The sequence below is a fragment of the Pimephales promelas genome, chromosome 2, assembly GCF_988280905.1.
Source record: "Pimephales promelas chromosome 2, fPimPro1.hap1.1, whole genome shotgun sequence".
Lineage (NCBI taxonomy): Eukaryota > Metazoa > Chordata > Actinopteri > Cypriniformes > Leuciscidae > Pimephales > Pimephales promelas.
This window is the reverse complement of record NC_142770.1, coordinates 40,080,176-40,093,284: the sequence shown is the minus strand read 5'-3', so window position 1 is coordinate 40,093,284 and position 13,109 is coordinate 40,080,176. Positions and strand designations below refer to the sequence as shown.

Sequence of the window (13,109 nt, the reverse complement as noted above, 5' to 3'; positions counted from 1 at the left end):
ACCGTTAGTTTGCTATGAGCGAGAGATGGAGAGGAGGAGAGCTAGAGTAAAACCCTGCCCTCTGTTCAATATTCCGTTTCACTTGGAAATACGTCACAGCACTGGAAAAAAATCGTTTGCAACTTCCGGTTCACGGGGACTTTAAAGGATCATTCCGGTATTTAACACCTTGAGTTTATTTTGTAGTTAGTTTTGAATGAAATAGAGTGGTGGACTTAGAAATTTTGACAATGGGTCCTGTCTCGACTTTTTTATAATCGTCTGTGACAGCTTTAGACTGGGTGTCTATGGGCAAGCACAAACATGTCCTTAAAACAACCCTTAACGTTCATTTTCAAAACTGTGCAACTCACCGAGTGGTTGGTGGTGTTCGTTGATGTTCCAAAACAAGTAGCGTAGCGAAATACCGTTTCTGTCGTGTTTTATTTGTCATTTGTTAAAATCGCATTAATGTCAGTGCTCGTTGATATTACTGCGCTAGCTACCGGAAAAGGAAAGGGGTCTGTTTACATTTGTAGTCTTTTCGCTCGGTTCTCCGTCTTGCCATATTCGACTGTGTCTGTGACTTTTTTTACGGTGCGCTAGACACCGTGTCCGTACAGCGTCCTGGTTGTCGCCATCAAGTGGTCGGGAGTGTGCTAACGCTTCAGACTCAAATATCGAGCGTAAGTTTATATGCGGTTGTGAGGTATCTGAAAAAATAGTTCCACAATAGCAAACGACACGGATTGAAAGCATACATAGCGCCGATATATTTGTTTTTAATCATCAACGAACACCACCAACCACTCTGTGAGTTGCACAGTTTTGAAAATGAACGTTTAGGGTTGTTTTATGGACATGTTTGTCCAGTCTAAAGGTGTCACAGGCGAATCTAAAAAAGTCGAGACAGGACCCATTGTCAAAATTTCTAAGTCCACCACTCTATTTCATTCAAAACAAACTACACAATAAACTCTAAATACTGGAATTATCCTTTAAAGGAGCATTTCCCCCATTTCAACATCAATCATTATTGAAAGTGGATCATCATATATGTAGTCGAAATGTAAAAGAATTTGTGAAATTTTTGAATTTGGAAAAAAATGTTACATTTTTTTTAATTTGGTGCCCTCTTGACCGAGAAAAGACAGAAAATAACCGAGGGGCGCATTTGTTTGTAAGACAACAACTCCCACAATGCACCACATTGCACAGCTCCACAAGCCTCACCCACTAATCCGGAACTGCGCACACATCAGAGAAATCACTCTTCCGTCTACAAGGCTAACGTTAGCTGCCACCAGAGTTTGAAATTCATTTCACACAAAATTTCTAGTTAGTTGGCTTTGGTGAGCAGGACGATCGAGGGTGAGGGACGTAAGAGGACGGCGCGAGGCCGGTGGCGTGAGTGATAATGAAAGACACCACGCGCTGGTCTCGCGTCTCTCACGGAGGAGTGAAAGCATAGAATGAGGAGTGAAGATGGCAGATCGAGAGAGAAACAGGCCTGATTTTATGTTGTTTTTTGTTTCTGTTGTGTAACGTTACAGCAGTCGTCAATGAGGGGCTGCTGGCTTATACTTTCGTTTTGTATTTGTTCATTTTACTATTAAAATCAGTGGTGTAGTGCAGGGTATACGCAGGTATACGGCGTATACCCACTTCCTTTTCAGTCGGCATTGCATATGCATATTGCAGTTGCTAATCCAATTTCGTGAATAAAAAAACACCCAGTTAGAGTCGTACCCGTAATATTAACTCTAATTTGATTAACTCAATGATTCTCCCATCGCGACGATAACTGACCTTCTCATCTGATCTGCTTCAGCACTCACCTGCTCGTCAATGTCAAAATGTTCGTGAGACCAATCAAAGAATGCAGTATTTTTGTTCATAGAAGCGCAAGCCGAGCGCGAATCCCAACGCGACGCTTCACTTCAGTTAACGACAGTGCAAGATAAGATGCAAGTAGCTCAAATATATTTGTATAACGTTTTTTCGAATGTGTTTGACTTTTCACTGCTTGTATAACTTGCGCCACTTGCATCATTAAGCCAGAGGGTGGCGACAAGTGACTGTCTTTTTGAGTGAGCAATTGAACCATTAATTAAATTAACAGATTAGTCCAAAAAACATTGATTAATTTAGTAAAGAAAAGTCGCTGAAACTGGAACTGATTCTCATGTTTAAGAATCTGATCAAATAGGCTACTTCATGTTTTTAAAGATATTGTTGTCAATTTTTTTGGCCATCAAAACACCTTAAAATGCACATTTCGAGATCAGGAAAATCTAAATTTTCTCGGAGGGGGCATGCCCCCGAACCCCCCTAACAATATAATTTATGGGACCTGGCAGGCACCTGGGTATTTAGAAAACCATATGTGCAGCCCTGATATGCAAGAATACTTCTGATTATATGTCAGGGCTCGAGACTAATGGCGTCCTATCGTCCTGGGGACGATACAAAATGTGTTTAGGACGAACAGAAATATTCTCCAGGACGCCTACAGGACGAAAGACATTTTGTATGTGTGTTCACAGGGCTCGAATTTCGGCGCGGGTATTGCGCATAATTCTAATCATTCCCGCAGGTCTCCTAATTATAATGCGTGATATTCCCGCAATCGTAATCCACACAGATTATAAAATGCCAGACGCAATTTCACAAACAGCGTGAGTGTTCAGCGGTGCCGCGTCTTCTCTTCTCTCAAAATGTTGTGGAAGGCAAGCATCAAGCGCTGCTTCGATAATACACACTCGCGTTCAGGAGTCGGGACATGACGGGATATTCACTTGCACAATCGGGCTAGCAGTGCTTTGTGAATGAAGTTTACGATTTGCACGTCTTTTTAAGTCTTACCAGTTTAAACATTCAGGCGATTTTAAACTGATCAGTGCTCGCGCGCTCTCTGGGATGACTATGCGCACATTCATAGAAAATCCGTCTCAAGAACAGCTGGCCAGTAACAAAAGTTATTTTTCACGGATTATATTGCAATTTAACATGCAAAACTGTGTCAATTTCGGTCTTCGTGAGTATAATAGTCTAAACATAGTCGGTTTTGTCTTTAATAAGCATAAAACCTTACTGTCTATGCATAAAACGCATGCCAGCATAATGAACACAGAATCCGTGCCCTAGCACTTAAAGAGACAGCAACCGTCAAAACAACAAGTTTAAGGAAGTAAAGTTAAAGGAATCAGGATTGATAGCCTATGTAGGCCTATTTAATTTATTCTGGACTAAAATAATATCTAATGTTATTTTCCATTTGATTACTTTATTCAGTTTCTGTCTATGAATATAGTGTTAGACCTTCAAAAACTTTTGTCTTTATTTGTATCTTTATTGTATTTATTTGTGCAACTTTTTTCAATTTAATTGAACAATTTAAATCAAGCTTCGTGTTGTGTAAATTCTTAACATTTCCCCATTGTAAAAATGTAATGAGCGCAAACATTCATGCAAGATAAATAATAATTTTGTTTGAAAAAAAATTACGGTATTTTTTAAGTCACAGTAGTTAAATCTGTATCTGTATTGCATGTTCAAACTTTAAAATCATTCATATTAACTGCTTAATAGATTTTTTTCCTCTGGAAGTATGTACGGTAGGTTTGGAAATTTTAGAGAAATTCTAAATTGTAAATTAATGCATTACAGATGAACTAAACCCATTATATTTTAGTAATCTGAATTGTTTTAGTTAACTAACAGCTATGGATGATAACAGCAGGTAAAGAAACAAAAGTTTTTAATTTGGGACGGTTGACATTCACTTTAGGACGGTTCAAATTGTCATTCAGGACTGTTCCAGGACGGAGGTGAAAAAAGTTAGTCTGGAGCCCTGTATGTGTTCTATTGTATTCATTATACTCTATATTCTATAGTCTTGCATAGTGAATAATAATGCAAGACTAGTAGTCTTACATGTCACTGTTTATAACACAGAGCGTTCATCCTTTGCTGGGACGCTTAAAAAAATATTGGCATAAATTAAGAGTATACCCACTTCTCCAGGCACCACTACATCACTGATTAAAATGTTTAAATGTTCTCCGGTTCCTGCCTCCTTCTTCCCACAACAACAAACCCCGTTCACGTTACATTGGCAAACTCATTAGTGAATTACTCCTCATTTGTATTTTTTTCTATATGGTGAATTACTGCATGATACCTGGATGTTCAGTCAGGCGAATCTAGGTTGGTTCACATCACAACACAACACAAACGTCCGTGTGCTCGTCTGATTCAGAGCTTTCGTCCAGGAGTAATTGCCATCGTTGAAATTCTCTGCAGCAGACGGACTGTATCCGTAGGCTGTAGCACACAGCGAGAGTACAGGCAACAGCAATCCGCCTCAGCTCGAGCCAGTCCGGGCTCCTCGACCGCGACGGGCAGCCGCCTCCTGTTCCTCCATCAGCCTCAGCTGCTCTAAACTATACTGCGACTCGTAAAGATATCCACGAACATCGGATTCGAGCAGCAGACTTTCAAAACCCTTTTCTTCCATATCATGTTTAGTTTCGTCCATCATTATCATACTTACTATCTCCACAGCACTTGTTAGCTTAGCTTCCAAACAAGATGGCGGATATTGATTCAGTTTCTGCAAGTGAAGTCCCACCCACTGATCTGTAATAGGGTGAGTGGGTCCAACACCCTGGAATAATAATGAGGAGCTAATGTTTGTAGTCTCTACACTTTTTAATGAAATGTGACTTCCTGCTTATCGTGACGCAAAATGACGATTTTTACATCATTATAAGCAGGAAGTAAAACACTTAAATCCTTATTTCTCCTGAGATGGGAGAAATAAGGATTTAAGTGTTTTACTTCCTGCTTATTATGATGTAAAAATCGTCATTTTGAAATAAACAATGACCATTCAGAAATATGACTGGGTTTCTAAAGATACAAAGCTTAATGCAAATGGGTGAAGTGTCCCTTTCATGATGATGATTGTGCTCTTGTGTAAAGCTCTATGTATTGTATTGTTAATACATTCACACACTGTAAAAGCTGTTGGTGTGTTACTCAGTTAATGACACAATTACATCAATATCAGTGTGTCTGATTCTTTACCCTCTTCATTCTGATTTAAGGTCAAATCTTCCATCCAGACCAGTTAAAAACAAAACTGTGTTCATGCCTGTGATTCAACCACAAGACTTTCATGAACGCATGAGTCCTGGTTTCAGGTAAAATGCAGGACTGTCGTTGTAATTTATGTTTATTTACTTCTCTGACTTGTGTAATAATGTGTTATTGTAATCTTCCAGCCATGACTCTAATGCTGCTGAAGTCCTCAACACACTGAGATCAAATCTGAGACAGAAGTTTGAGTGTGTGTGTGAGGGAATATCAAAGCAGGGAAAGCCAACACTCCTGAATGAGATCTACACAGAGCTCTACATCACAGAGAGTGGAAGTGGAGAGATCAATAATGAGCATGAGGTGAGACAGATTGAGACACAGTCCAGGAGAGCAGAAACAGAGGACACACCGATCAAATGCAGTGACATCTTTAGACCTTTACCTGGACAAGACAAACCCATCAGAACTGTGCTGACAAAGGGAGTCGCTGGCATTGGAAAAACAGTCTCTGTGCAGAAGCTCATCCTGGACTGGGCTGAAGGGAAAGAGAATCAGGACGTCCAGCTCATATTTCCACTGGCTTTCAGAGAGCTCAACTTGATGAAGGACAAAACACTCAGTCTTTCAGATCTTCTTCATCGCTTCTTCCCTGAAAGCAGAGAAATGGCCATATCCAGTGATGAGTATAAAGTGCTGTTCATCTTTGATGGTCTGGATGAGTGTCGTCTGTCTCTGGATTTTCAGAGCGATGTGAGGTTGTGTGATGTGACTGAATCAGCCTCAGTGGACGAGCTGCTGACGAACCTCATTGTGGGGAATCTGCTTCCCTCGTCTCTCATCTGGATCACCTCCAGACCAGCAGCAGCGGATCTCGTCCCCTCTGAGTGTGTCCATCGAGTGACAGAGGTACGAGGCTTCAGTGACACACAGAAGCAGGAATACTTCAGGAAGAGGATCAGTGATCAGAGTCTGGCCCACAGGATCATCTCACACCTGAAGTCCTCAAGGAGCCTCTTTATTATGTGCCACATCCCAGTGTTCTGCTGGATCTCAGCCACTGTTCTAGAGGAGATGTGCAGTGAAGCAGAGAGACGAGAGATTCCCAAGACTCTCACTCAAATGTACACACACTTCCTGCTCATTCAGACCAACATCAAACATGAGAAGGACTATGAGAAGAAAGTGAAAGATGAAGACATGATCGTCAAACTGGGGGAACTGGCGTATCGGCAGCTTGTGAAAGGCAACCTGATCTTCTATGAGGAAGACCTGAGCGAGTGTGGCATTGATGTGGCAGAAGCATCAGTTTACTCAGGATTGTGCACTCAGATCTTCAGAGAGGAGTTGGGCTTGTGTCTGGGGAAAGTCTTCTGCTTTGTTCATCTGAGCATTCAGGAACATCTAGCAGCTCTATATGTGCATCTCTCCTTTATCAACAATAACATCAATGTGTTTGACCAGATTACCAAACCAACTAATGGAGGCAAAGTGTCCCTATCTGATCTCCATCAGAGAGCTGTGGATGAGGCTTTACACAGTAGAAATGGGCATCTGGACCTTTTCCTTCGTTTCCTTCTGGGTCTGTCAGTGGAGTCTAATCAGAGTCTCTTACAAGAACTAAAGACACAGACAGCAAACAGCTCTCACAACAATGAGGAAACAGTTGACTATATTAAAGAGAAGATCAGTGAGAATCCCTCTCCAGAGAAATACATCAATCTGTTTCACTGTCTGAATGAACTGGGGGATCTTTCTCTAGTCAACGAAGCTCAACCTCATACGAGGTCATATGGAGGATTACGTGCTGTGAAACTCTCCTCGTCTCAGTGGTCAGCTTTAGTGTTTGTGTTGTTGTCCTCAGAGGAGACACTGCAGGAGTTTAACCTGTGGAGCTTAATTGGAGCCAATAATGATCGGTAAGTAACACTGAGTGCAATCATTACAGTCTAAAACATTATGAACAAAGAGAAACTCAGGTGTTTAAATCACGGGCTCAGACTGATTTCTGGGATATTGTTTGCGGGTGTTTCTCAAACCGTGGCTGTGTCCTAGTAAGGCTGCATATCTCGACTGCCACGTCATCAAGCGCCTCTGAAGGCCATCTCAGTTTGTAGGATCTTTTGAAGACAGACTTCATTTTGTGTCTTTAAAGGGGGGGTTGACTACTTTTTTTCTTTGCACGATTGTGTTTATGGGTTGCAATATAACACGTATTCGTGGTTTTTCTTTTTTTAAAAGTCTTATTTTCATAAACTTCACCTTTATTGTCAGCCGCGCTCTCCTCTGTCCTCGAACGAGCGGTTGACTTCCTGAGTCTATGAAACCACTCCCTCAGAAACACGGGCTCAGATTGGTTAGTTTGGGCCGGTGTGTTGTGATTGGCTAAACTGTCGCTCACGTTGTCCGGAAGGTTAACGTCCATTACCTTTACGGGCGAAATTTTCATGTCATGAGCTCCGGTCCAGATGTAAATATGTGTCGAACTGCAGTATCAGTTTGAGGCATAATCAGACCGAAAAAGCCGCGATGAAGTCAAGCAGAACCTCACCACAAACTACAGCTCTTACTAAACATTTCTGAATGATAATTTTCTACATTTTTTTTACTTTATACACGTTTATTTTACACAATAGCATTTGACTGGCAACAATAGCAACTGCTACTAATGTCATACTCAAACAGCGTTGGCATGTTTACGTTCTTGATCAAATCGAAAATAACGTCATAAAGCATATATACATGAAAAATACATTTACAACATTAGTACTTATAGAAAATTCAGGTCCATAATGTTTGTACGCGTGTGTCGTAGACACAAAATAGCATAGGCTAACTAGTAGTGGCTATAAAGCCAGCGCTGGTATTTGAAAAAAAATAAAACAATAAAACACAAGGCTATGTCTGGAATTATACATGCAAATACATTTAAAATGATGAAGTCTTCGCCTACTTACAGGTTGTGGCCCAACAACTGCTGCCTCTGGTTTTAAAGTTGGAACTGCTTCATGTTTTAGTAACAGTTTCTTGTTGAATCCGGTGTTAAACTCGTGATTCTGGAAGCTGTCTTCCGTAAAATGCGCAGCACAGAGAGCTAGATTACCATCGTCATTTTCAGTTGAGGAAGTATAGCGTCCATGGGAAGCACGAACACAGAAGACCTGACAGCTGCGTGAACAACACACTCAACGAGTCGAAGTGCCTCATGCCATTTTCTGCATATTCTGAGGGAGGGTTGATGTAAATGTGTGGGTTTGTGACGTCTAAAACCCAGCTGTAGTCCCAATCGAGTCGTTTTTGTAGGCAATATACTTCCTGAGTATCTCTGCTTACACTGAACTTTCAGCGCTGCAACTTTGCAGATACTGTTCATGCACCAACAGCAACATTACACACTATTTAAAATGAAAAAAGTGAAATCGCGGTCAACCCCCCTTTAATTCAGATCATTTTGAAGGATGCATCAAGTGTGTCCTTCGTGTTCTTCAATCTCCCACAATCCTTTGCACACATTCCAGTTCATGTAAAAGAACTGCTGGAAAACGAGTCGGCACTGAGTTTATCTGAGTTCATTATGAAATGTAAGACACAGATAATGTGTTCGGAGATGAAGGCATACATGTTATCTTCTGTTTGTGTGTAAATGAGTCACTGAACACTAAACTGACAATAATGGAAGACACTGGGAGACACAGACGGCTGTCATTCACTGTATTGCAGTAATAAAACAGCAAGTTAATAGAAAGTATTTTTTTTTAAATTAAGTTTTAATAGTAACAGCAAGTGGACGTCCGTCGTCCGCGGATCCTCCTGATGATGATAGTGACAGCCAAAGTAAACTTTATAAAACAGTGAATGTCCTTGATGGCGTTCCTGGAGGCGTTCAGCTCTGTTTTCCACTGGAAGAGTGACTACACACACACACACTCACACACACACACACAGGAACAAAACGACGAGACAGTGCAGTGTAAGTGTATGAAATGACTGTAAGTGTATGAAATGACTGAAATGAAAATATACACATTTGACAGGACAAAATCTGATATGTGAGAATAGTGTTGTAGTGTAAATGTAGACTAATAGACCTTGACAAACGACATTGAAAAGAAAAAGAGAAAACAAATCTGTGTAGCTGAATACGAGGCTTCTACAGTTATAGATACTAAACAACTTTAACACACGTCCTTTATAAAGCTGTGTTTCATTAAAAAAAGGTATAATGTATTATTTACTTCTGATATGAATTATTATTGTTAGCATTATTTATTAACTTGTTTATTTTTTATTTTCAATTAGTGTCCCACAAAACACTGCAGATGAAGTTCTTCAGAAGCTGATGCCTGTGGTTACAGCAACTAGACACGCTGTGTAAGTAACACTGAGAACAAGCATCACTGCTAAAACATTATAACAGTTCATACTTGAACATTATAAATGAATAGATTAACAAATAAAATGAGTGTCACACTTCAACTCTTAAACCCTCCACCTATATGACCTGATTAATGGTCTACGTAACCGTTTTTTATGATATTTGTGAGATTTATTTTCAAATATATACATTTATAATGTATGTATATAATGTATGTATATTATAGTTAGTAATAATATCAAATATAGCTGCAAGCAGCAATTACCGGGGCCAAGCACAATTAGACGACAAAACATGCCAACATGTGTCAGACCAACTGCAGCAAGGAGCAATTGAAGGAAGCATTTCAGCATCAACAGCAGTGCAGAGCCGTTGATGCAAGGAATCCATAGAAACCACAATTATGATTTTCTGACAAAGTGCTTCCGATGAAGTGTACCATTTTTTGTTTCGTTTGATTCAACTTGGGTGAGATACAGCCTCTTAGCCAATTTTGAGTGGACCTTGTTAAGTTTGCAACACCATAACTTTTGAACAAAGATGAATTAAAAAATCGGGAACAGCACTTTTATGCGGCTAAGTCTGAAGATCATTTGAGTGCGTGTTTGGAGAAAATTTGACAAAATTTGAAGGAGGAGTAGCGAAAAAAACTGAGAACTGTACATTTCAAAATGGCCACTACTGTAATGGGCGGGGTCTTAATGTACAGTATTGGTTGTGATCAGCATGATGAGTGGAATCAGGTGTACTAAGTTTCATGTATCTAGAGCAAAGGGTTCAAAAGTTATAACCATTTCAATGTTGAATTTTTGCATTGGTGGTGGTAGTGTTGTCAAAAAACTCGGTACTTCGGTACCAAGTCGGTACTAAAAAAAAAAATGTTACGGTACCAGCTTTTCTAGGTACCGAGTACCAGGTTCATCCAGTTCTGTTCTAGACGCGATGTCTGAAACGTGCACAGTTGCGTCCTCTTCATAACGCTGATATGGCTCTCTCTCTCTGAATCCACTTGTTGAAACGAAAGGAGGAAAGAGCCACATATCGAAATATTTTGGATTAGGCTAATGTCACGTTGCCATAAGAGGCCGATTACATGCAAATTCGCAATTTCAAATATAGGCGTGATTCAAGCGCGCTCCTAATAAAAACTCGTTGGCGTTGCATAGCAACGACAGACGCCGCGTGAGAGCAAGCGCTTTGTAAAGAATAAGCACGCGCAAAAATATAATTAAAAAACACGCGCGACATGTGAACGGCCTCTAAAGTGCTTTCGGGGTAGTTTTACGAGTACATGAGCACAGTAGTATCTACCCGACACCAGAGTACTATGGTATTATGGTATGGTATTACATCATTTAATGTCAATGCCAGTTCTAGGCGTATTCTTGCCTTTATAACTCAGCAGGTTTAAAAAGCCTTTTTAAAATTAAATATGAATGCAGTTTTAGATTAATAAAAGGACAGTCAAGTCAAATAAAACATGTTTTATGGTAATGCTACAAAGATACCATTCATAAACATTACTTAGTTATCAACACATTGAGTGAACAATATATTTTTACAACATTAATTAATGTTTGAAAATGTTATTTATTACAAACACCTGATTGTTCATGTTTGTTCACTTAATTCATTGTGCATTAAATAAATAATGGATTAAAACTTTACAAACAACTTTAAAAATGTGTTAGTGTATACTATTGTTTATTTTAGGTCATTTTATCTAATCTTTTTCTAAAGTGTTTATAATACGAATGTACAGTTTCCATACTTGTAACCGTGATAAACACTTAAATATATGTAAATTTAAACTAAGCTTTGGTACCGAAATTGGTACCGAGAACCGTGAATTTTAACTGGTATCGGTACCGAATACTGAAATTTTGGTACCGTGACAACACTAGGTGGGGTTGGAGTTGGTCCTAGAGGGTCAAAAATTGGTCCAATTACTATTCATTAGCGTCACTACAAGTGTGCCAAATTTCATAATTTTCCTAATTACGGTTTATAGGGCTGATATAGACTTCCATTTACGGAATAATAATAATAATAAATATAGTTGCAAGCAGCAATTACTGGGGCCAAGCACAATCAGACGACAAGACATGCCAACATTTGTCAGACCAACTGCGGCAAGGAGCAATTTAAAGATGATTGAAGACATTTAAAGATGAATTTAGGCAAAATGGCTGAAATCACGTACAATTAAGTAAAAATGTGATTAAATGGATTATATTGGTCACTTTAGACCAATAGGTGGCGTAGTTACAAAATCGATGTGATGTGGTCAGAGTTTGGTGACGATGAAAAAACCTTCACACCAGTCGCATTAAAATACGCAGATTTATTCAAAAGTTATAAGCATTATTAGAAATGTTGTTATAACTTTGACCAAAAGGTGGCGCTGTCTTGAAATCTTTTGAGTACCTTCAGGGGATGGTGCTGATGGCACAAACTGAGTTTCGTAATGCTACACCAATGCATTCGTTAAGTATAGCATGTTATGTTCTGTTATTATAGCGTCACCAAGAGGCTCAGTCAAACAATTTTTTACGTGTCCTCAGAGTGAGCCCATACATCTGTGTGCCAATTTTGGTGGAAATATCTCAATTCGTTTCGGAGTTATAGACATTTATGTGAAAAAAAAAACATGTAAAAAATGACTGACACGTGACTTTGATTGAGTTTTACTACCCCTTACTATCAATATTTTTGCATTTGGGTATTAGCAAATAGCCAGCGACCTATGTTTCCAATTTTCTGACGGTGGTTTCGTCTCGATCGATCGAACTAACGTGTCCTCAGAGTGAGCCCATACATCTGTGTGCCAATTTTGGTGGAAATATCTCAATTCGTTTTGGAGTTATAGACATTTCTGTGAAAAAAAACATGTAAAAAATGTCTGACACGTGACTGAGTTTTACTACCCCTTACTATCAATATATTTGCATTTGGGTATTAGCAAATAGCCAGCGACTTATGTTTCCAATTTTCTGACGGTGGTTTTGTCTCGATCGGACTAGCGGTTTTGAAGATATCGCCAAATGCCGAATTTTTTTCGTGCTAAATCGCAATGCTACACAAAGCGTAAGACAAAATCCAGCATATTTGGTATCATTGAACTCTGCAAGGATTCAGGAACTCAAGGAGATGACTCTCGTGAAAATAAGTCAACCATAGCCAGAGTTAATAGCATTTGACATTTTTATTTTACCACTAGGTGGCACTGTTTCGAAACTTCTCAGGCTCCTTCAGGGCATCGTACTGATGACCCATACCGAGTTTCATAACAATTCGTTCATGTGTTCAAAAAATATCCAGCCAATGTCAATAACAAATTAAGTGAAAGCCTACTTTGGGGATTTGCAATTTAGTAGAGTTGAGCCGGATACTCGGCTGAAACGAGTATCCGGTACGGATAAAGCACTTTTGTCGATTACAAATATTATTCGAGTAATACGAGTCAATATCTGTGCTCGGATAAAAAAAAAAGAAAAAAAAGAAAGTAATGTTGAAATTAGGGCTGAACAATATATCAATATAAAGAATATATATATATATATTAAATGTGATATGTAATTAGAGTTTGCGCTGCACACCTTGCTCCAAGCAAGCTGCTGAGTGCTGATCCAGAGCTCTCTGCACTGCTCCCCGC

At 39.5% G+C, this 13,109-nt stretch overlaps 1 protein-coding gene across 1 annotated transcript in view; it reads left to right on the top strand.

Annotated features, from left to right (window-relative positions):
• The window catches only part of LOC148997384 (NLR family CARD domain-containing protein 3-like), a 50,402-nt gene that overhangs the window by 1,217 nt on the left and 36,076 nt on the right, over positions 1-13,109 (top strand). The window contains exons 3-5 of the mRNA XM_089122338.1: positions 5,091-5,186; positions 5,268-6,998; positions 9,379-9,450. Of these exons, the coding sequence (XP_088978464.1) occupies positions 5,091-5,186; positions 5,268-6,998; positions 9,379-9,450 (1,899 nt within the window). The remainder of the gene's footprint in view (positions 1-5,090; positions 5,187-5,267; positions 6,999-9,378; positions 9,451-13,109) is intronic.